The 23,536-nt window shown below is 37.4% G+C and overlaps 1 protein-coding gene across 4 annotated transcripts in view; it reads left to right on the plus strand.

The window, feature by feature from the left end:
- The window catches only part of LOC135700989 (TRPL translocation defect protein 14-like), a 34,964-nt gene that overhangs the window by 5,709 nt on the left and 5,719 nt on the right, over positions 1 to 23,536 (plus strand). For 2 of the 4 annotated variants that reach the window (XM_065221683.1, XM_065221684.1), the window contains exons 4-9: positions 1,251 to 1,288; positions 2,142 to 2,179; positions 10,112 to 10,240; positions 20,140 to 20,268; positions 20,340 to 20,690; positions 20,749 to 21,076. In XM_065221683.1, the coding sequence (XP_065077755.1) occupies positions 1,251 to 1,288; positions 2,142 to 2,179; positions 10,112 to 10,240; positions 20,140 to 20,268; positions 20,340 to 20,690; positions 20,749 to 21,076 (1,013 nt within the window). The remainder of the gene's footprint in view (positions 1 to 1,250; positions 1,289 to 2,141; positions 2,180 to 10,111; positions 10,241 to 20,139; positions 20,269 to 20,339; positions 20,691 to 20,748; positions 21,077 to 23,536) is intronic. The other 2 variants (XM_065221685.1, XM_065221686.1) reach the window with 2 other exon arrangements.

Here is a 23,536-nt window from a genome sequence, read left to right on the forward strand (position 1 = left end):
ACAAAGCAGATCGCTAGCTTTAATACTGAAAAATACTGGTTTTTGAGTCAAAAGCTATTATACGTCGTTTGGTGGCCCCCTAATGTTACCTAAGTCAAAGTGTATTTACCAGAATATTCGGGAGAATTATCAATCACGTCTCCTTACGTGCAGCCCATTCATCATTTAAGGACCACCGAAATCATCTTAGTAACAAACAGTTCGATTTATTCACTTTAATAATGAGAAAGCGAAACGACGAACGTACACTTTCAACGGGTTTCCCTGCGCTTTTACTTAAGACAAACAGCATCTCCATAGAAATCGGGTGACTTAACTTCATCGAAAAATATTTTGATCGGAGGTGATTACGTCAAAAAGCAATTTTAGTGGTAAATAAATTTTAAAATAGGATGTGATCCTATATTCGGACAGTATATAGTGTAATAGCAGGAGCATCGATTGACACTGATAGCTCGACTTTGTTTACCTTTGTTACTTTCGACGTAATGAAAATTTGTTCTTGACTTGTAGTTCTTCTTCTTCTTTTGCTTTCCTTTATTTAACGTCGGTCTCTGTTCCGCAATCTAGTGCCAATCACCGACGGACATCGATTGCCATCCAATGACGGCAATCGAATGTGCAAGGAAGGCAGGGGCGGCATTGCGCATCTCGAAACGAAAAACTTTTTCATACAAGTGTTCGTACAAAATGTTTCGAGATGCGCAATGTGCCCCCACCTTCCACACACCTGCGTAGCACATATTCAACACACACACATGGGCCGGGACCAACGGCCTTACTTCCCTTCCGAAGAAAGACGTGACCAGAAATTTTTATGCCTCAGAAAAATCCCACCGCCCTCGGCTGGCATTGAACCCAGACCCATTGGGGTGAACTGTTTGAGAGTTCTGAAATTGCTATATTTCAAATGTATGCAACGTAATAGTACGTTCAGACTATTCAGGTTACTATTAAAGAGACTTTCAGCCATTCGTTTGCTAAGCTTATACGAAAAAATTTCACAGAAAATCATATATATGCAATTTGATGTCAAGATATCAGCTATAGTCTGAACGTAGTTGGTTAATAACTATGACGTTTGTTTCCAGGCAAACACAATCGAACACAGCATCAAACATCGCAAAATCTACGATATACCTACAACATACAACATCTCTTATAATTCACCGTTTCGAAAGTAGAGTAGATACGAAAGCAACAATAGAGAGTTCTATAGAATATTTTGTTCGATTTGTTAATTTTTACAGGTGTTTCGAGTGCCTGAAACGGCCACTGTTCTCCTCAGGTACGATTTCATAATACCTGTGAACATGATTAGTAGTAGAATTGTAAATCAGAATGAATATATCGCAAAGTTTCATTTTTCTAGTTATTTGTGATGATTAAATGCTGTCCAATATCTCTGCTTCATAACGTTTTTGAAAAAGAATCGACTTGGTTTTCTAGACTGGAATTTCGAGAAAATTTGTATGAAGTAGCGATAATGTGACTAGAAAGATAATAGGTGGCAACTAAAACATTCAATTATTTGTGATAACTGTATGAACATAGTTTCAGCTTGTAGTTAAGTAACTTGTTTTCCGGTTAGTCTGAATGTAATTTAGAATTCTAGTAACTAAAATAAGTAAAACATTAAAAAAATGTGAACCATCAATTTGAATAGTATTGAAGGTTTCTAGCTTCACTGGCTTTTTGATCATAGACCACTTTCCGAAGTGAGAATAATTGAAAACTTTAGTTGTCACCCGTTAGCTTATTGCAGTGTATACTATCACAGGGATTAATAAGTAGAGATCACCTTGCTACCCTAATATTCATAAGTGGAGCATAAACATAAGATTTCAAAGGCATCACTTACGAATACTACGGCAGTGCGGATGCATAGTATACAGTTAGATTTGTTATCTTTGTGCGTATAAAGGCATGTATCTTTTTCATCTTCAATGCAAAATGTAAATAGTTTAGTGATCTCTATTTTAATCCCTCCTAGTTAGATTTTGTCGTTCAGTTTCGATTATTGTTTATCAATTCTGCATATTTAAGGCTCCAATGTTCACATTTGTTTAAATAATCGTATTTCAAATGAATCTTGCACATAAATTGAATGATAAGGTTCCGACTGTCATTTCCATTTGCAGTGGTGGAATCAAGTTTTCAGACCTGACAGCGGATGAAGGTGAGATCAATTTTCTTGTTTAATTTAATTATTCTTTTCCGTAATATTCACATCATACTAACATCATTTACTCACCTACCATGAAAACATGCATGTTTAAGCTTTTATTTATTTATTTATTTTTGTCTACATTGTCCATATTTCTAATCCAATTAGTCATTACTCACAACAAATGGGAAACGTCGATTTTGCATGCAGGAATGCTAGAATTGCAACTTGATGAGCATTGACCCTGAGAATGTCGATAAGACATATGCCTAATTCTAGACGAAGCAAGGTTAAAAAACGTCTCCGAAGCAAAATCGATACTGTTTACAGAAGTTGAAGTTTGAATAAACATCCGAACTGTCGTATCTGTTTTCCCCCAGCTTGCAAGGAATAAAGCAAATTAAAACTCTGAGTAGGTATTGACGACAAAAGTTAATTGCTTATTGGCACGCACATGGTATTGTTTTGTCGACATGTAGCGTGCTGCTCCGGTGTGGTTTATTGCAATTGAGTCCATCAAGGAAGCCTCAATGGCAACAAAAACGACACGAGTCGTAAATTAATAATAGTTTTGACTTAAACTTAGACAATCCTATATTTATGAAGCTCATGGACAATTGGTGGGCTCAGCAGAGGTGGTAAATGTCGTGAAAATGTTATGTGGAAAAATTTCGGGAAAAATGTCGTGCCCCCATACAATTTACTGGTGATATCTCTGCAGTAAAAATGTACATTTACCTATAGACTGACTATAGTCAGTTTAGGCACGCTATTATCCAACCAATTCTCGATCTGGTTCATAGAAAATCTTTCGGGCTGGAAATTTTATCGACTTCCCAGGAGATGTCCTTGTGCTATATAATATACAAATTTATGTATTCATAGGTTGGCATTGAACGCTCTTAATTAATAACTTTGGAAGTGCTTCGAGGAACACTTGAACCTAAACGCAAAGTTTTTAGTGTTATGAAAACACTCATACACATCACAAGTATCATTGCAAGTTTTATCGAGGTTTTAAATCATGCTATAAATCTAAATCATGGTCTCCAGAACCCTCATAAAATCAAAATTGTTCAATATGCCGAATTTGTTTAATTTGACCTGATGGTTATTTTTAAGACTGTTTTTTGTAAGTTGATACCAGTGCTTGACTACTGTACACTGAAGCTAAAGAACGTAAGAATTCCGTATGAACTACGTATGAATTTTAATCACAAGAAATCAATATACATTTCATTGATTTGCCTTATGAAAAATTAGGTTTGACTTAAAAATAATAAAACTGAGCTGACTGGAACTGAACCATAGGAGTTGAGATTACGGGACCTCTGTGCTGACCACTCGTCTTTCAACGCTTGGTATAATGCAATTGTTATAGGCGTGTAAGAGCTACCTCATGTTAGACGAAACTCTTTCAAGTCTCGCTTATGAAATTAATATGTGTTGTTCATAAGTCGAGCCTTTAGAAATTCTTACGTTTATTTGCCTCAGTGTAGATATGTATGTAACAGTAGGGGTAGGAATGGAATATGTAGTGAACATGTGGGGCATAATGAACATCTTGTACTTTAGCCTTAAATTTCTAATTGTTTAAATCGAATTAGTGGGTAGCAGGTTCAATATCATATGGATATTTATTTATTTATTTAATACTTAGCATAACCTTGATTCCTCTGTCAATTTATAAGTCTTATTGAATATACATTATATTGAAGATACTACCAATTCATTTGTTTGAACAATTAGAAATTCAAGACTAACGCATAGGATGCCTTATTATGTTTCACCTGCGCACAATGCCCCTCGATCCCCTACATATGGAAATTTAACATTTTTGGGAATGCCTGCCTCTTCGTGTAAATCTGTCAGAGTGCAGAACTTCATTCCCTTTCTGACGATGACCGCTACACCACTCCCGCTGGAGCTGGTGCGATCAAGCCGGATAATGATGTGTTTAGACAACCAGAAGCTGTCACCGGACTTTAGATGGGTCTAGGTTAGAAGACCCACGTCGATGCTATACTTGCGGAGGAAGTCGGTAAGCTCAATCTGTTAAACTCTCACAGAGGAAGCGTTCCAGGTAGCGATTGTTAGTGGTTTAGACACCATACTGGATGATGAACTTACCGAGCATTTGGATCTGTTTGGGCTTATCGCGGCACTTACGTAGAGCACCGGTCATGTTGATGATCCGCTGAGAACAGATCGGGATTGTTTGTTTGAGCTGTTGGTTGTCTCCAGGGGGGATCGAGAGCTTTGTCCAGCAGAAGATCCAGACGTTTTTTGAGGGAGGGGGGTGGATCGCACCCGTGAAGAGGCGGAAAGTCCTCCGCCCTGAAAGCCGGGGCCTTATCCTTCCTTCGTCCTGGTTGATTGTTGGTGGACGCTTGGATGCGCTTGAAATCCTCGCGTTTAGGGCACTGTTTGTCGGATCCTTGGTGAGCACCACCACAGTTGGCGCATTTTGGCGCCACAGCTTCATCCGCAGCACATTCGGAGGTGGCATGGTCTTGAGCGCATTTGCCGCAGCGTGGCTTAATGCGGGTGCCGTGTCCGAAGTTCAGACACCGTTGGCACTGAGTCACATCACGATGGCCGCCACCGTATGGCTCCCAGCGGACGATGGAATTGATGGAGCGGATGGCTTTCAGAGCGTTCGGAGTCACCGTTTCCTTTTGAAAGTGTACCAAGAAAAGGTAATCCGGATACGCCTTCATATTCTCGTCTCTTCATGTCATCCAATAGACGGCACTTGGGGCCAGCTTTGATTTCAACTTCGATAAACTTCGGTTCGAAGTTTGATAGCCCCTGATGACGACCTTGAACGGTTTCTCACCGGGAATGTCGTGGGTGAAGAATTCCACCTTGGAAGTCCTCAGGTAGACGACGACCAAGTCATACTCCGCGTTGGTACGGAGCACTACCTTGGTATCGACTCTGTCCAACTTGTATTCGGCTTTAACGCCCAGCGTCGCTAGATCCGCGATGAGCTCCTTAAGATGGGCATTTTTCACTACCAATGGAGGTAGCTGCACTTTTGCCGCACTCGGGTCGGCAGAATTTTCGTTGCCGATGCCGTCGCCCATATCACCGATATCGCTGACGTTCGTCGCGGTGACATCGTCACGTCCACTCGCACCATCGGACTGGTCCTGGTTTTTCTTCCTCTTCTTGAATAGCTTCACCGTGACGGAGGTGGTATTCCCAACATCGGCAGGAAGAGTAGCGTACCTATTTGAAATAGGTACACTCGTGCTACCCTCACCACTGTTCTTCTCTGCTTTCTCACGGATCCTGTCTTCCCATCACAGCTCAATTGGTTCCCGAGATTCTATCTGCCAGACTATAACCTACACTACTGACGACGCGAATAAACGTTTGGAACAAACTATCAATTGAACAACTCGACAGAGCGAGCAAAAACCTGACTGAACTGGTTGAGGGACAAGCAGAGAATGGGAAAATAAACTGCGCAGGATTAGGCCTTAAGTATAGGTGAGGAGAATTATGGCACTTTATGGTACCCTACAAATGTAGTGGGCCAAAAATGTCGCCACATTTTAAAACTGTTTTCTGTTGACTTTTTCACCCACAATAAAAGGCGACACAGATTTGTGTCTTAGAATTTTACTGTTTTCTAGCTAATTATACCGCTTATATTTGATGTGTATTGTATGTAATCAAAAGGAAAGAATGAAAGCATATTTATTAAAATTAGTGCATTATAAATTGGAAATTCCAGTTCATCCAGAAGACTGGCAACTTTTCCAGAATTAAAGAAACCGATATAGTAAACAAGTATATATCGCCCCTTAGTGGGTATATTTATACCGTTTTCTCTTAAATTAACGAAATATTCACGTACATTGCTCTGAAAATTAGAAATAAGGTGTAATCATTTTGTTCTTCAGTGGCATTAAAAAAAGTTAATATTTTTTTTTACAACGCCTAGATCCTATATTCTTTAACTATGGGGGTTATAACGGACAGTATGCTCTAAACTAAAAGCACAGAACAGAAGGGGAAGTGCAAACAAATCGGTGAATCAAAAAGTGGTACGTTTTTCTGCTCAACCAGCGATGCGTTGTGGTAGCGTTCCACGCGGGCTTTCTATGCGCACTCACATTATCATATCATGCTTCCTATCTTAACTGCAGGCAGCAGATATCTTCTATCGCTAGGTGCGCTTGTGTTCTCCAATGAAAAGTGGGGCCACTTTCTGATCCGAAGTTCCTCTTCTGTTCTATGCTAGTATGCAAAAACCTGTGTGAACTGTCAAAATCGAGCAATGATCTACAATTTTGGCGTACGGCTTTTCACTACACCGGCCGTAGTCCAGGTAACAATGAAATCGACATAACTAAGATTTTCCGCAATATATCACTAACGGATAGCTCCCACTTCTTCGTCACGGTCAACTACAACAACTCAGCGACTGAATTCAATTGACTCAGAGCATTTTCTTTCCATATTTGGAAAAAAACTGCATTTTTGGAAAAAAAAACTGCAGTTACTCATTAGCTATAAGTAAGTGCAGTTTTTTTTTCTCCAAATATGAGTAAATTTCGTATGGAAAGAAAATGCACTGAGGCAATTGAATTCTCTCGCTGAGTTGTTGTAGTCAACCGTGTAAGAAATTCTAGTCTTAACCAGTTAAATTGTTTTAAAATAATCCGGGCGAATATTTGAGTTAAGGATGAAACTGAAATTTAGGGTTCGAAAATTGAAATAGGTAATAAGGGAAGGGGGTGAAGAAACAAACAACGTATCGATAAACCCAACAACAGTCCCCGTAACGTGGGTACATCACCTTTTCGTGGTACGTTACGGGATGTAAGATCTACCACCGATTCCTAGTCCTGACATTTTTCAGTAATCCAAGGAACACATCTTAGTCCTTGTTACTTTTTATGCCTTATTGATAGTGACAAGACTCGGCCTTGTCTACCGAGGATGATCTTGAAACAAGGAAAAAAATGAGTTAGTTGTCTTCATCTATGTGATTCCTAATCTTCTATTCGTTGTTCCCTAGTTTGAAATGGTTAAGACTAGGGTTCTGATGCATGGTCATTATCGGTGTCATTCCTTAATTTTGTTGCTAAGGAATCCAATTTTGACTGACAAAGGGGCGCGCCTTTGGAGGGTGTTTCAACTCTCCGAAGGGTATAAATAGCGGGACCTTTCAATTAGAGTCGCATCCTTGCGATAAATGCAAGAGTGGCAACTGTAAAAACATCGAATACTTCATCATTTTTCAATAGTGACGGAGTAATACGACATGCACTAAACTAAGGACACGGGATATACTACAATAGATCAATTTACTGGTCGCAGTAGTGTTAGGTCCCGAACAGAGGAAAAAAAAACTCAACACGATCTGATTCAAAATAGTTGATGTTAACTTGATAACTGAACTGATAGCATACGTTATTCTTTATACAACCACTAATATCTACATAAAATTATCTATGACACATAGCGAAAAATACTACCAACCGGTCCGCACTCGTGTTTATTTCAGTTACCATGGGGACGTAATTTGTGATTAGCCCCGGTCCCTTTCAAATTGTATCATTATTTATGTACGGCCTTAAATTTGAAATGACGTTTTACATTCATCTAGTGATTGCCTATTTTTATTCGAATAATCGATTAATCGATTAACGAACCGAGAAAAGTAATATATTTGTAATCGGTTATATCATGCTGATATATGCATAAACTTCTCCAGAGGATCATCACATATCGTTTCAAACATATGCTGCACTCTCTTTGGTGGAAAAATGATAGCACAGCGATCAAAAAATAATCGATTAGTTGTTAATCGAATAATTCTAGGAGGCTCTAAATCCAAACACTCAGAATCATCACACATATGTATTATGATGCAAAGTAGACGAAATATGTATTTTTGTAAACAATGAAATGTCCGTAATTCGGTGCTATGCCACCCTATTAAATACAAAATAAAACATAAAAATCTACATTTTTTATGGCCGATTTCTAAACCGGCTTAAAATTTAAGCGGGGGTAAAGTAATCAGCCCTTTGTTATTTTTCAATAGATTGTAGTACGGAAACGTCATTTCTCGAACTGACGTCTGATACAAAGTTGTAGAGAAAAATAAATTCTTTCTGGGAAAAGCACAAATGGTATTTTTATAGGGAAACAGCCTATTGTTGTGTATGGAGGTCTTACAAAAAGTGTATCTTCAATTTTTATATTTACTTTCAAATAAAGCTCATGAAAAATGAAAACTTTTGGAGTATTTAAAAGCATGGACCCTTAAAAGTTGACAAAAATCGTAGAACAAGCACTTTTGGTCAAATGTGCTGGTACGTTTTTTATGTAGGTTAGGTTATCTTTATTAGCGAGACTTCCAGCCAGAGGCTGGTTCATGTCTTGTTTTTTATGTAATTTATACACAATAAACAATATTAGAGACGTTCTACACCAATATCTGTGCAAAAATTACTTAATAAAGCTTGTTTACAAGAAGCATATTACCAAAAGTTGACGTTCTACGATTTTTGTAAATTTTTGTAAAACTCCACTAGTTTGCTGTGGACAGAGCTTGACTTTAAAAATAAATTATAAATATTGAAGATATACTTTCTAAGATTTTTCAGTTTTTAACCCTTTTTCAGAATTTAGTGATACAGCTTTAGCTTTACTCAAATTACTAAACAAATGTACCGTGTCTATTTTTCTCAGAAAGACTTTACTTTTCTTAAAAACTTTGTATCAGATGTCATTTCGATCAGAAGTCCAATTTATTGTAAAATGTCAAAGACGTCATTTTGAAACAAATTACAAGATCCAAAATAGTAATTTTTTTGCAAAAATATGAATGATTGACCATAACATACAATGATGTAAAATTTCTTGCAAATCGGAGAAGGTGGTCCCAATTTTTATATTTTTTTTATCCTATGTAACCTGGAACTGATCCAATGCGTTCGCTTTGAAAAAAAAAGTTGGATATCATTACGATTCTTACCCCCAAAGGGTAAGGGTGGCTGCAAACATTCTTTCCAACATGAAGCACCCTAATATTACATTTCCGGTCGGATTCGTAATTAGGGCGTACATGCTTTTGTAAACAAACATGTCAATTGCCATACGTTTCTTGCGAATAAAAGCCGAATCTCGGAAACTAACAACACAATCAGGTAGATGAATGATTCCCCTACCATTTTGATCAATCGGCGATTGATCTGTTTGTCTGCGTACAAAAGCATGTACGCCATAATAGCGAATAAGTCCGGATTTATCCATTTGCGGACGGTCTGTACGTAATACCTGTTACTAGACATATTTTGAAATGTTAGATTGTTTTATTGGATTGTGATGCGACTTAATACACTTACAAATTATTACCGACTTCGGTAATTTTTTAACGAACTTTCAACAATTGAACATTTGGTAAAACTTTGACCCTCATTTCAAAAGCTGTATCACTAAATTATAATTTCAAGACACTGTCAGCCTTACTTAAATAATCGAGTCTTGCCATTGTAGTGATTGAAGCCTTCTAACTAATGAATTAAAATGCCTCATTTTTACCGAACAGTTCAGCTGTTGAAAGTTCTGTAAAAATGACCGAAGTCGGTAATCGTTTCTAAGTGTATACGGCTGATCTGCGTTTTGAGCAATAATTTAACGATTTTGCTTTTAGCATTACGCTTCATAACATTTCATTCCATTGTTTGTGCAGTCACATTAGGGTAGGACTTATTAAACTTATTTTTTGAAGTACTAGTCTTTGTTCGGTATGAGCAGAAATTCCTCTGATATGTCGAACAGCAACTTATTTGAAGCTTATGTGATAATTTCCTATGTTTCACTAAAAAATAAGCCACACCCTAATTTGTTGGATAATCACATATATATGTGTTCCGAGAGAATTGAATAACAAGTTTGTAATCGTTATAATACTAGAAGTACACCAAAAAGCGAGCAATAACCGGACAGTTTTCAAAGATGGTACCCCGGATCATAGCGTTGATAAGACTGCGTCCTGCCCCCGTTGTTTGGCCGCTGCTGCCGATAAACCTAATGGTAGCGAGGGTGAGTTTCTAAATGACACATTTCATAGGAACGACACCAGAGATGTCCAGTGTGATGATGATGTTTCAACTAATTGCAACCATGCTTTAATTATCAATTAACAATTCATGTGCTACAATGTTAGTCGTGTCTTTCGCTTTCCATGTTTTAACCGACAATCATCCTTCAGACGAATTGGCAGACCTGAGAAAGTGTGTGAGAGCTAAATGAAGATATGTTACTCGGTTTATACGCAGCTTTTAAGTTCACGATCATTCTAATATGTGGCCTGGCAAAGTTCATCGCTATTTAAACTTGACTCATTTGTATAAATTAACCCTTGTGGCATATTTTGGGCTACTATAGTAGTAGTGATCGCGATCTGTTGTTTCAACATTGAGGAATGAAGGCTTGCATTATTGAAATCTTAATGGATCACATCATTCGAGCAGTTTAAAATGACGTTTCCTACCACTCGAACAATATTCTAATATTTTTTCTTCTACAACCTCGAGAAAATAGAGTCTTATTTGTAAAATGCTTGAAAAATCTGAAATTGATTGTTTCATTTCCGTAAAATCGCTGGTAGAAGGTCGTCCCAAAACTGCTCGACAATATGATTAATTAATAGCGAATTTGTTTATTATCGGGGTTGGAACCAGTTCCAACGCAGTGTGAAACCGAACTTTTTGTCAGTGCGAACCTGAACCTGAGGTAGCTTTAAAAAACAAACGATCAAACTGACGTTTGTTAGAAAACAAGCAGAGCCGATCTTGATACCCGATCCAGGTTGGAACTGAATAATAAACAAATTCGCTATAAGGCAGACTGCTCAAAAAAGCATAAAGGTCCACAAACGCGTGTAAATCGGTGAAATCGTTTATTTAAAAAATCAAATTAAATTTCTTTTTCAAGTTCAATTAGTATAAAATTCAGGAAAAATATTCAGTTAGGCTTCCGCTTTTCCAAATCCGAATTGCCGGGCCTTACGCTTGACCCCTGCCATCAGATTTTGTACAGCCACCTTGTCCACCTTCTTCGCCGCAGAAAGCCAGTTTGCCTTGAACTGCTGCTCGCCCTTAGCAGTTTTTTTGGTCTTCTTTAGGTTCCGCTTGACAATAGCCCAGTATTTCTCAATTGGGCGGAGCTCTGGCGTGTTGGGAGGGTTCTTGTCCTTGGGAACCACCTGCACGTTGTTGGCGGCGTACCACTCCATGGCCTTTTTACCGTAATGGCAAGATGCCAAATCCGGCCAAAACAGTACGGAACAACCGTGTTTCTTCAGGAAAGGCAGCAGACGTTTATTCAAACACTCTTTCACGTAAATTTCTTGGTTGACAGTCCCGGAAGCTATGAAAATGCTGCTTTTCAAGCCACAGGTACAGATGGCTTGCCAAACCAGATATTTCTTTGCGAACTTTGACAGTTTCATGTGCTTGAAAACATCTGCTACCTTTCCCCTTCCTTTTGCCGTATAAAACTCCTGTCCCGGAAGCTGCTTGTAGTCGGCTTTGACGTAGGTTTCGTCGTCCATTACCACGCAGTCAAACTTCGTCAGCATCGTCGTGTACAGCCTCCGGGATCGCGCTTTGGCCGTCGTATTTTGTTTATCATCGCGATTTGGAGTCACTACCTTCTTGTAAGTCGATAGTCCGGCTCGTTTTTTGGCTCGATGCACGGTTGTAGACGATACACCCAGCTTATTTGCGGCATCTCGGAGAGAGAGGTTAGGGTTTCGCTTGAAACTACCGGCAACTCTCTTTGTCGTCTCAGCGGCTTCCGGTTTTCGATTTCCCCCCGATCCAGACTTCCTGGCTGTCGACAAACGTTCCCCAAACACTTTAATTACATTTGTAACGGTTGATTTGGCGACTTTTAGCGATTTTGCCAACTTTGCGTGCGAGTAGCTCGGATTTTCGCGATGCGCGAGCAAAATTTTGATACGCTGCTCTTCTTGCTTGGACGGCATTTTGACAACTGAAGAGTGAATTCCAAAATCAAAATAGGAGCAACATTCTACACACACACACACCTTCAAAATGAGGGGTGTTCAGGTTTTTTAAATGCAAAATTGAAAGAAATTCGTCAAGTTGATATTGACCAAATTTTGACCGTATCACCCTTTAGGACCAAAAACTGGCAAAGTCACATTTACTTTAACACTTTTGGGTCATTCTTGACTTGTCCGGGGATGATATTTGAACTCGTGGTACGTAGTTAATAAACATTCCGGTCATTTAATGATACAATCGATTGATTTAGATATGCTATTCGATTTGTTTGTATAATTTATATTATTATAAATCGTATGAGTTACGCCGAGATTTTCGCAAACTGGTTTTAGTCCAGCTTTGTTGACTAGTAGCTGTCCGTTCTACTGAGAAATATCGCCATGGATAACCTTGTACACTAAATATTGGAATGCGAAACCCTTATCAATTTTTTGAGAGGGCATCATATCTAAATCTCAGTCCTCCTCAATCCCAAGCAACACTTGAACAATCACACAATAGCATCCCAACTAACATTTTCAGCTTTGTAAGCCAACTTTTCCAGCGTTGTGCTGTAAAGTAGCTGAAAAGAAGCTGCAGATACAGCTACAAGCAAAAGCTAGCAAAATAGTTTTGGAGAGCGTTTACTCAACTTTCTCACAACCATTATTCAATTTGTCAGTCGCACTGAATAACATCAGCCAATAAATGCTAATGTCACTTCTATACACACACTAATCAACACTAATCAAAACACTTGTAGCTGCAAAACAAAGCTAACAAAGTGAATATATTACTCATTTGATGGCTTCTAAACAACCAACCACTCTTGCTGAATAACATAAACATCAAAAGTGCTTTTTCAACAACTAAACAACCTGTACTCAGCTTATAAACTGTGTTAGAGCAATTTCGGAAGCATTTTCACAGTCAACTAGGTTTATTTTTAGACCTGTGCAGTTTTACAGCTTTTACTCTGTTATTTTATAACTAGTCGAGGAAAGTGATTCATGTGTACTATTATAAAACCTCTACTCAGCGATTTTGTTGTAGAAGGGAATGTTGATTTGTTTACACAAGTTCAAAGTGTTGGCGTAGCACAGTTGGTAGTGTCAAGGTTTGCCAATGAGGTCGTCTCGAGTTCGATTCCAGGTTCCGGTGCAGGGTAAATAATTTGGTGATGATTTGTAACTAATTTCGATTAATTTGATCCACAGCAAAATAAACTCAATAAATTCCTTCATAAAAAAGCGTAAACAGTATTTAACCCGGCTTCAAGAGAAAGCTGATTATTGGATAACCGGGAAAAGGTTGAATAAGCGCCTTTCAAGTTCACACACAACTAAACAGCAGGATAACAGCTGTATAGAAGCGTTAATGGATATGCAATAAGAGCTCCTCCCGACCGTTCCAACAGCCATAAGTAGCTGACTAAGTTCGCCAGATTTGCTTGTATAGAGGTTGAGTAAAGGTTTCCTCATATCGTATAACGTTTGAATACAGCTTGAGGCTGTATAAATGAAATGAGTAAAGCGTTTACATTGTGAAAATTGTTAGTTGGGATATCAATCTACGAAATATCCTATTCCGCAACAATTTTCTATTTTACGACAGTAAAACAAAATCCTCTGTCTTAGATATAGTCGTCTCCTCGCAATTTTTACTATTTTTGCTCAAGCTCATATTTGTTGAGTTATGAATCAAACTAGAAATGCACACAAAATAAGCATTATGTATATTTTAAAACGCCCATGGCCTATATAATCTGCAACAGATTGACGTTTTCCGATCGAATGTGCTGCTACTGAAAGATCCATCATAACACAGCTGTCTAGGATTAAAAATAAAATAAATCCCACCTTTCCACTGACCAACACCGTGTTCAAGTTTATCTTTTTCCGCCACAACCGTCGTCGATGTATTGAGTTATCTTGCGGCTAAAAAAACCAAGCCCACTGTAACCCTGTCTATATAATCGTTGTTCCTGCGCAGAGTAAATTCGAATCGTGAATTTCACGAAAAATCAGCGTGAGGAAAAAGCACTTGCTATATAAATAGAAGCGAGCTTCATTCATTGTTAGCTTCTACTAATGGTCCGTTTGACTTTCAAATGTGTGTTGGAGAAGAGTACCTACATTTTGCGAATCTTACTCGATAGATCCAATGCCATTTATACTATTTCACGCAATATTCATGACTCACTGATTTCTTTGTAATTTGCTTTGAAACACAGTTTTTCAAATATTATTATTCAAGCGCAATAAATGAATATAAGCTAGCACATTGAGGTACGTCACATAATCCGTTGACGTGATGTTTTTATATAGGTACGTAGTCAGTGAAAATATGTTGCAAAAATGAATTGCAATATTTACATCGCAGTTTCATTGCCATCTGCACCTACACTCCGCCACTGCACAATGGTACCAAAGCCGTATTTAGGAAGGCAAAAATGTTTGCGCCAAACCGTAAGTCTTGGATAAATGGAATCTTCGTGTTAGTTAAATTAGAGTGGTTGAGCTCAACATATCAACTTTTTAGTTATTTGAGATAGACCAGCACAATGTTCTACAAAATTGTAGAACAATTCATCTGAAGCAACTTTGCTAAAGATACAAATTTTCTTCATTTTTGTCGCCTTAAATTTGGCTTTGCGGACCATTGTGTACTGGTAGTTGCATGACTGTGAATTCTTCTTATTTTGATTGAATCTGCTTAGGGGCTGTTCATAAACTACATATATATATATATACACTTTAGAGGGGGGAGTCGTCAAGTTAATAGGTCAATACAAATTTCGAAACGTAGACACAAGGAGGGGGTTTGAAATTTCAAATTCGGTGAATGTAGTTTATGAACAGCCCCTTTTGTTCCGTTGATTTTTGTGTACAACTTTATTATCAGCTCGGGACTAGGATTAACTGACTCTCGCAAAAAAGTGTACCATTTCATAAAAGCGAGAAGGCAATCACATACGTCGGCAGAGGCAGATAATGGTTATTCGGCTTACTCGTGAATTATTTACATTTCTCAGATTGACTTAACGCACACATGTGATCCTATCTATAGGATAGTGCACAGTTTTTTACATTGTGACGTAAAATTAGTTGAGCTTATCTTGAGAAAATCTCAAACTGTCGCACGAATAAGTCACATTATTTTGCAACTGTTCTTCCACCGCATGTTTTTCTTAATTTTATATCAAGTGACGAAATCTCATGTGACCGAAGCGGTGTCAGAACCCTGTCATTGCTAGTGTTTGTGACGAAACAACGGGAATACAAATATTGGCAAATCCTAGTTAGCTACCGTGGAGAATAGAAGAACTATGAAAGTGATGATGATTTTTCAAATCTTATAATGATTTTATTTTGCAAATTGAGCATTTTTTATACCTGGTTGCTGCTGCGGTGGTCGAACCGTTGAAATCTATGTAAACAACTAAAAATCCTAATAGATTTTTTTATGTTATATGCCTATTGAGTGGCCCTTGAGTTTTCTACTAACGTAGCAATGACCCTTCGAGCAACGTATTATATTTAAAGGCGTTTCTTTTACTGTTTCTCTTAATTAAATTTATTAATTATTTAATGTGCAAATCATAATTACATGAGCGGGGTATTTTTGATAGTAGAACATAATGATTATGATAGTAGAACATAATGATTAAATTTACTCTCTGCACTTTTTCTTAATAGGCCTTTTTGATGCACCACCAACGTAGAGTGCGCCACGCGAGTTCGTGAGGAAACGACAACCAAACCGTTTGTTTACATGAGAATAGCGATTTTAACAACGCAAATTAAAGCAGTTTTCATTGAACATCTGACCAGTTTCCATCGGTAATTGTCTTATTTTACGATTTTCAACAAATCTGAACTGATTTGCACCTAAACTATGCACACACAAGCAATCCGGAAGATCATTACTACTAAAACGCTGTCCAGACTACAGAGTTAGGGTTACGGTATGTAATGTGGGTCTAGTCCTTTCATTCGGCCTATCACGCAAATAAATAATTAATTAAGGAATATTACACAAAAAATAAGGAAAATATTGATCACTGATGGTTGATAAATGTGTACCACACACAAATCAATTTATATCACAACATTTCAATACATTTTCAGCTCTCGTAAGTAATAAAACTGGTTGAGAATATCACAATGTTCGGAGTTTTTAGCCGCCATGACTTATAAGGTTAAGATGGGAAGGTTGACTGACGATCATCAAATGGCCTGATTATGGCATTTATTGATTGGAATTACCTGATAATACACACTAGACGTAAAACTTACAGTTGCTGTTTGAATATTTTATGTTTATTTTAATTGTTTAACAACGTTTTCACAAGTAAAACATGGACCCAACTTTAGGGACACATTTCTTTTCTATGTTCCTAACTATGGCCCATGAAATTCATTTGACAGCATATAGCAATAAGAGTAACGTCAACAATGTTGTTTTGCATTTGGATGATAAGGAACGAACAGGAAGGGAGATTTTTTCTGCCAAACCTGTATAATGAACATCACAATGTTCTGATTTAGATATTCTGCGGTCAAAAGACGATAAGCGAAATTTTTAATTTTTAATTTTTAAATTGAGTGATTTAATGTAGTTTTCGTAAAATTTTCTCTAAGAAATGTTTTAAGGAATGAAGAGCATTAAGTTAACAGTGATAGTGATAAAAAAAAATACATCAGAAAACGTTACCAAGAGCGTTTTTTTGAGGATCGAACAAGATAGGACGAAGTTGCATCCATAAATAGACCCAATTTGGGGACAATAGACCCATATTACATACATTTCCCTCGTGAGTTATTGTCTTAAAAAAAGTAAGTTTTTCAACTTTTCGTGGTTTCTGATAGCAAACGACATGATAAGCATATCTAAGCATACCATTTAGCAGTAGAATATCGTTTGCAGGTAAATTCATTGATGAGTTATGATTAAAAACGTAATCGATGGCTGCATATTAGACCGAGGTTAGGGACGTATACCCTATAACATGTTATAACGGTTGTCAAATAATTGCAACACAGAAACCACCATCAATATAGCGCTATAACATGTTATAACTCTGTAGTCTGAACGTACTATAAGGCACTATTCTAATACTTTCCGTGTTAGGGTGGTCCGAAAAATAAGCATAATATTTTTCGATAAGGAACAAAATTACCAATTGCTACGAAATTCTAAGGTCCACTCTAACTTTTTTGATGGAATTGCTGTATATAGTCAGAGCCAGTCGAGTAGCGCCTATCTGGATTGCATTGACAGTGTTGCAGAAAATCACCTAGGCAGAGGTTGCCAAGGCAGTTTGTTGTTTTGAAAATTATATACTGCTTTTGTTTAGGGAAAGTGTGACAGTTATGGCACTAGTGCTTCCCCAATGGGTCATACGGCCTAAATTAAGTTTTTCCAAATGTTGCAACCGAGGCATGCAGAACAGCATTGAGATTATAATCAACCGGTGGAAACTAACGATTGGCTCACTACTTGACTAGCCGATTGGTGCCAAGTAAATTGATTAACGTACCCCATTCTAGTACTACACTATGTTTGTTTTGATTCGCTATTAATGTTTGACAGATAAAAAGAGGGGTTCGTTTGTTTTCCTATGTTTCGAGCGGCGCATCGATTAGTTTGGGACCGAAGATAATACCAGAGCTGAGCCAAAAAGTTAAGCACGTTTCTTCGGGACCTTCTAGTCTTAGAGTTACCTCTATGCTATAATCCTGTGAAATAAATTTTAAGTTTAATGGAAATTTTGAGGTTTGAGGCACATGGCCAATTAAAGGACCACCACCACAACTTGTACACTTTTCCTATTTTTATTTTTTCCCCTGCCTACTCACTACAAATCTATGTCTAAGCCCTTGTTGGGCATTTAATACTTGGACTTTTTGTTAATTGGGCCTCCGCTAGTTGGGTCATGGCCCAATTGGGTTTTTAGGGGTATTGAGGTAATTGCATAGAAATATTTTAAATAAGTGTGAGAACATCAGCAAAACCACAATCTAAGCGCCCCTCGGTTGTACTTCGTATGGGAGCGAGCTGTCAATTTGTTAGTTCAGTGTCAAATATTTTTTATGTTGATTTTTAAAAATCGAGATGGAATGGGATCGAAAGGAAGGGAAGTAAAGCCGTTGGTCCCGGCTCATGTGTGTTGAATGGGTGCGATATCCTACGCAGGTGTGGAAGCTGCCTTCCTCCACATTCAATTGCCGTCAATGGAAAGCAATCGATGTCCGTCGGTGATTGGCACTAGATTGCGGAACAGAGACCGACGTTAAATAAAGGAAAGAAAAAGAAGAAGAAGAAGAAGAAATATCGTTGTGCTCAGAAAATGAAGCTCTTTCACAAGATGTATAGTAACCGATACATATTTTTTTAAATTAAAGAATCCAATAGAGATTAGTGAAGTTTTAATCGCCGTGTAAAGTTGTTTATTATTTTCCTCAGACTAACCTAAAAAATTTATGAAATTAGATCTGTCAAAATGACAGCGATTTGTTATTCATTTTCCTCGGATTTTCACTAACACGCTCTCACATATCGCACCAATACAACCGGACGTGAAAATCACAATTGTTCCAGTTAGCATTACCTTTGTTTTTACCCAATTTTTTATCTCCATTTTGAGAGCATAAAAAGATATTTACAAAAAATGGTTGAATTGCATGGATGACCCAAATTTTGCCAATTGATCAGCTTTTTTATTTCCTTCTGAGCCAATAAATGTTGATCTTATTGCGATAGGACAATCGTTGCAATAACTCAGTACATTCCCACATCAGTTTTGAAGTGCAAGTTTTTGATTTTAAAGCATTTAACGCTGCTTGACTATCTTGCACCTTGTGTTTAGAATTATAAGGGCCTAACTGCGATGATCGATTCTCTTCATTTATGTTGTTGTTTTGGATTAACATTTCTCGACGCGTTTGATGTCGCTTTTTCTAGCTAATACTGCATTCTTCTTTAATACACCCTTTAACTACACTGACTGTATTGTGATAAGTTCGGAAAATTGGTTCACTGAACTGTGGTAATGCGAAGAGATAATCGATGAAGAGCATCGATCATCGCAGCTAGGCCCTTATGATTAAGAAGTATAATTTAACTTCATTCAAAGTGTTTTCATGTTACTTCACACGCGAAGTTTGCGATTTTCAGAGTTGGTTGGAAATGCTATCTAACAAGAAGCTTTAATTTAATTTATTAGCTAGAGAATGGGCTTTAGGAGAGGGTAGGTAGATAGTTTCGTTAGAGTACGGCAGTATGAAAATTGAATAGAAGTTGAAATGAGCGAAGGGCCATTAATGCAACAGTACAAAGTCAAACGCACACCTTTTGCCTAACCCGTACGATGTACGTGGAGATTTGAAGTATGAAGTATGAAGTAGGCAAAAAGTGTACGCCCGCTTTTGCTCATTACTGTCTGCGGCTGTGGAATAGTTCTAGCGACGTTTCATCACTTTCATCACTACCTAAAGCGCTACGTTGCCGAAAGCATTTCCAGTCGATGGTGTGTTATAATGCAATTCTTCTTTACCCAAGCTGCGGTACTTTTTGAAGTTTAAATATGCTATTGAAAGTAAATTGGCCAGAGGATTTTTAAGTTGTGAAAAATCTCTTAACGGATATAAGTATGGTTCTTTTTGTTATATCTAACATTATCATTTCATATTAGCGAGAACAATGCTGCTGCCATTCGCATAGTTTATAGATGATCCCTAAAACATCTGTTGCATTCTATCCGCCTATAACATATAGAAACATAAATCATTTACTTTTTTCTTTTTATGTTTATTGATTTATCTTTGTTTGTTTGTTGAATGCTGTATTAATATTCATAACATATGTATTTAGTAAATAGTAAACACAATTATTTTTTTAACATGCATAAATATTTCTTTTGTGTAGCATACAAATTTCAGGAAAATCTGCTCCGTACCATGATTCAAATGGAGAACACCTTTTTTGAGCTTGGAAAATCATGTACGAGAAACTGTCTGATTATCTGCGATCGAGGAGTAATGGATGCCAGTGCATGTACGTTGCGGAATTGATGTTTGCTTTGTTCATATTGAAATCTGTTACTATTGTCTTACCATTACTTTCAGTTGTTTCCAAAGAAAAGTGGGACCGAATGATGAGGACCAACAGTTGGAACTCAGTGGAATTGCGAGATAACCGTTACAACCAAATTGTTCACATGGTCTCCGCAGCCAACGGTGCAGAAGCGTTCTATTCTACAGAAGATCATGCTTGCCGATCGGAAGGAGTAGGTTTGGCACGTGAGCTGGACTACAAATCGGCAGCTGCGTGGATAGGGCACCCATACTTCGATGTTATCGATAATTCGACTGATTTCGACAGTAAGATGAACCGCATGATTGAATGTGTGTGTCAGAAGCTTGGTATAGATACTGGCGATCGTCTTTTGACTACCTCAAAGAAAGTCAAATTTCTCGGTAATTTTATACATTTACAATGATTGAGTGTATCACTAATGTTATCGATTGTTTCTAGTGTCGGAACTACCACCAAATTCCGCCTTCCCAGCGTTTCAAGATTTCGACGTTGTCCATCACTATCTACAGTCAGCTGGGCCGAGAGTACAAGCCAGGCTTCGAAAACGTGGTCAAAACGGCCACTTCAGCTACATCCATACGATTCGTCGGCCACATCTTCATGGCCAATCGATCGAAGTGAAGACACAACTTACACATCGAGACTACTTGAACATGCTCACACAGCGTGACGACTCACACTTTACCATCTATAAGAAGCGTCGTTGCTTCCTTGTGAATAACCAATATTTCCAAATGGATATTTACAAAGAACCCGGTCATCCAAGGTAAGCTATTATAATTGAGAGAGGCGAATTACCAAAAAAAAAAACCAATCAACTATCTATAGTTGAAATATACTCAGGTCTTTTTTTACACGGGGGATTTGTTCCGTGTAAAAAAACCTGTAAAAAAACCTACCGAGATTTTGATTTTTTACATGCTTAAATACTTTTAAAATTCGTAATTATAGCATGCTATGGTCCATATGGACAAATTTAAAAAAAATAATCTGTATTTACACAAAAAATTATGATTTTTTTTTTTAAAGTATTAGCTATAGGTAGCTTGAAACAAATAATGTGATTGAAATCAAGTCGATAGGTTTAATCGTTGTTGAGAAATCGTTAAAAACGTACCGTGTAAATCGCGAATCAGCGGCACTAATTGTGTAAAAAAAACCGCGTAAAAAATCGCGTTAAAAAAACCGTGTAGACTTCAGTGTACAGCTATGCCGCGGTATACATAGGGTTTAATGATGAAATGAAGTACATTGTGCTCTTAAAAAAAAACTTAAAGCTACAAGACTACAGCAATTCACTTTCCTCCTTAATTTTTGCCAAAACCTGGTCCTTCCGAAGGAATTCGTGATCAAAGGTGGTATGCCTCAGAACATCCCGGTATATATGTATGTATATACAATCCAATTTCCACTGTCCGGCAGTGTTTTTATGGAAGAAAAATGTTTGCAATATAAGTTAAGTGACAGCGAAATTGAAACCCTATAGCCTTAAATAGGCAGTACTTCTTAAATTTAATATATTCTACAGAAAATAATTGTTTCTGTTGAATCTTTTTATGCAGAAACTGTTCATTGTTGACCCTTCATAAAGCCTCAAGAGAACATAATATATAACCCGTTGTTTACAAGGTCGTTCATAGCATCCCGACAGGGTGCTCATTTAACTTCGGTTACGAAACGAATATTTTTTAAATCGTCTTGCATAAGATTCAAAAGTGTACTTTGAATATTCAATTTGTATTCATGATGTAAATAGGGCTTCAAACTATTCATTTTGGCTAAACATCATTCGAATTTTCCACTGATTTTTGTATGATTAAAGATGATTTTCTTAGCCAGGCTTTTTTTAAGATTCAAAATCCAATTAAAAGTTTTAAAACCATTTGAAAGTTGGCGTGCCATTTTGCCAATGTAATGCCACTGAGCAATACTCGCTGAAAGAAAGTCAACAGAGTTCGGAAAAACTCGAAAACTCAAATCTCATGCGTGAGTTTATTTCGCCTATGAGTTTTGCCCGTGATAAAATAACCGATAAAATACTTCAAATCTCCGCGTACATCGTACAGGTTAGGCAAAGAATGTGCGTTTCACTTGCACTGTCGCATTAATGGCCCTTCGCTCGTTTTCAACTTCTATTCAATTTTCATACTGCCATACTCTAACGGAACTATCTACCTACCCTATTCTAAGATCATTCTCTAGCTAACCACACTAAAGCTTCATGTTAGATAGCATTTCCAACCAACTCTGATCACCGATGAGTTTTAGGGATAAGAATAGAAGGGCAAACCACAAAGGGCCGAAACACAAAATGTCATTAATGTATGAACCTACCACAAAAGGCCGAAAATCCAATAAGGCCGAAAAAACATAAATATTCATCGTTCGGTCAATGAACAATATTACAATTTACGACATGCGCTAAATGATATGCATTTCTTGCATAAAACTAGTTGTTAAATACATTTGAAGTACATAACCTTAAAACTTGTTTCATTTAGCGGAATTATAGTTGCAAGCAACTTTTACAACGTTTATGACACAATATGACTGAAGATTTTTAAAACAATCGATGCAGTTTTTTTTTGCGATGCACGTATTTTTTTCCGAATTGTTTTTATTTTATTCTTAAAACACTATCAGTTTAATGGTGTACTGTAAACAGTCTGAGGAATCTTGAATTCTAAATCTTGAGTTTAAGGAATTTCGATCTTGAAGATCTGAAATTGTGTTCAATTCATGGTATTGGTTTTATTCAAAGTTTTTAGCATACGAAATAGGGAAATTATCGGCAACTCGAAATCAGCCGCACTTTGTAGTGTGTATATATCATTTAAAGAAAAATCTGGCATAACAGGATTGCTCAGTCGTAAAAATGTAATCAGATTGAAGCTGAGAGACTAATGCCGCGGATACACTTGTATGACAAACTGTGAGCATGAGCATTAATTGTATGATAATTATGAGCACTAACAAAAACTATATATAAACTATACAAGTGTGACCATGGATGAGCATGAGTTTTATTATACAAATAAGGCTCATGCTAAAGGTATGTCATACAAGTGTATTCGCGATATAAGGAATCGTTTAAGGTAATACTCTAAGGAAGCCTTAGCGTGAAACTTTAAAGGCACAGATGTCAGCTTCCACAAAACATACAAATTTGAAATTGCTACTCCTTGTTTGCTGTGCTACTACAAACAGAGAGTAGCAATTTCAAATT

Source organism: Ochlerotatus camptorhynchus, unplaced genomic scaffold, assembly GCF_037179485.1.
Source record: "Ochlerotatus camptorhynchus isolate MF236.1 unplaced genomic scaffold, CSIRO-AGI_Acam_v1.1 ptg000146l, whole genome shotgun sequence".
Lineage (NCBI taxonomy): Eukaryota > Metazoa > Arthropoda > Insecta > Diptera > Culicidae > Ochlerotatus > Ochlerotatus camptorhynchus.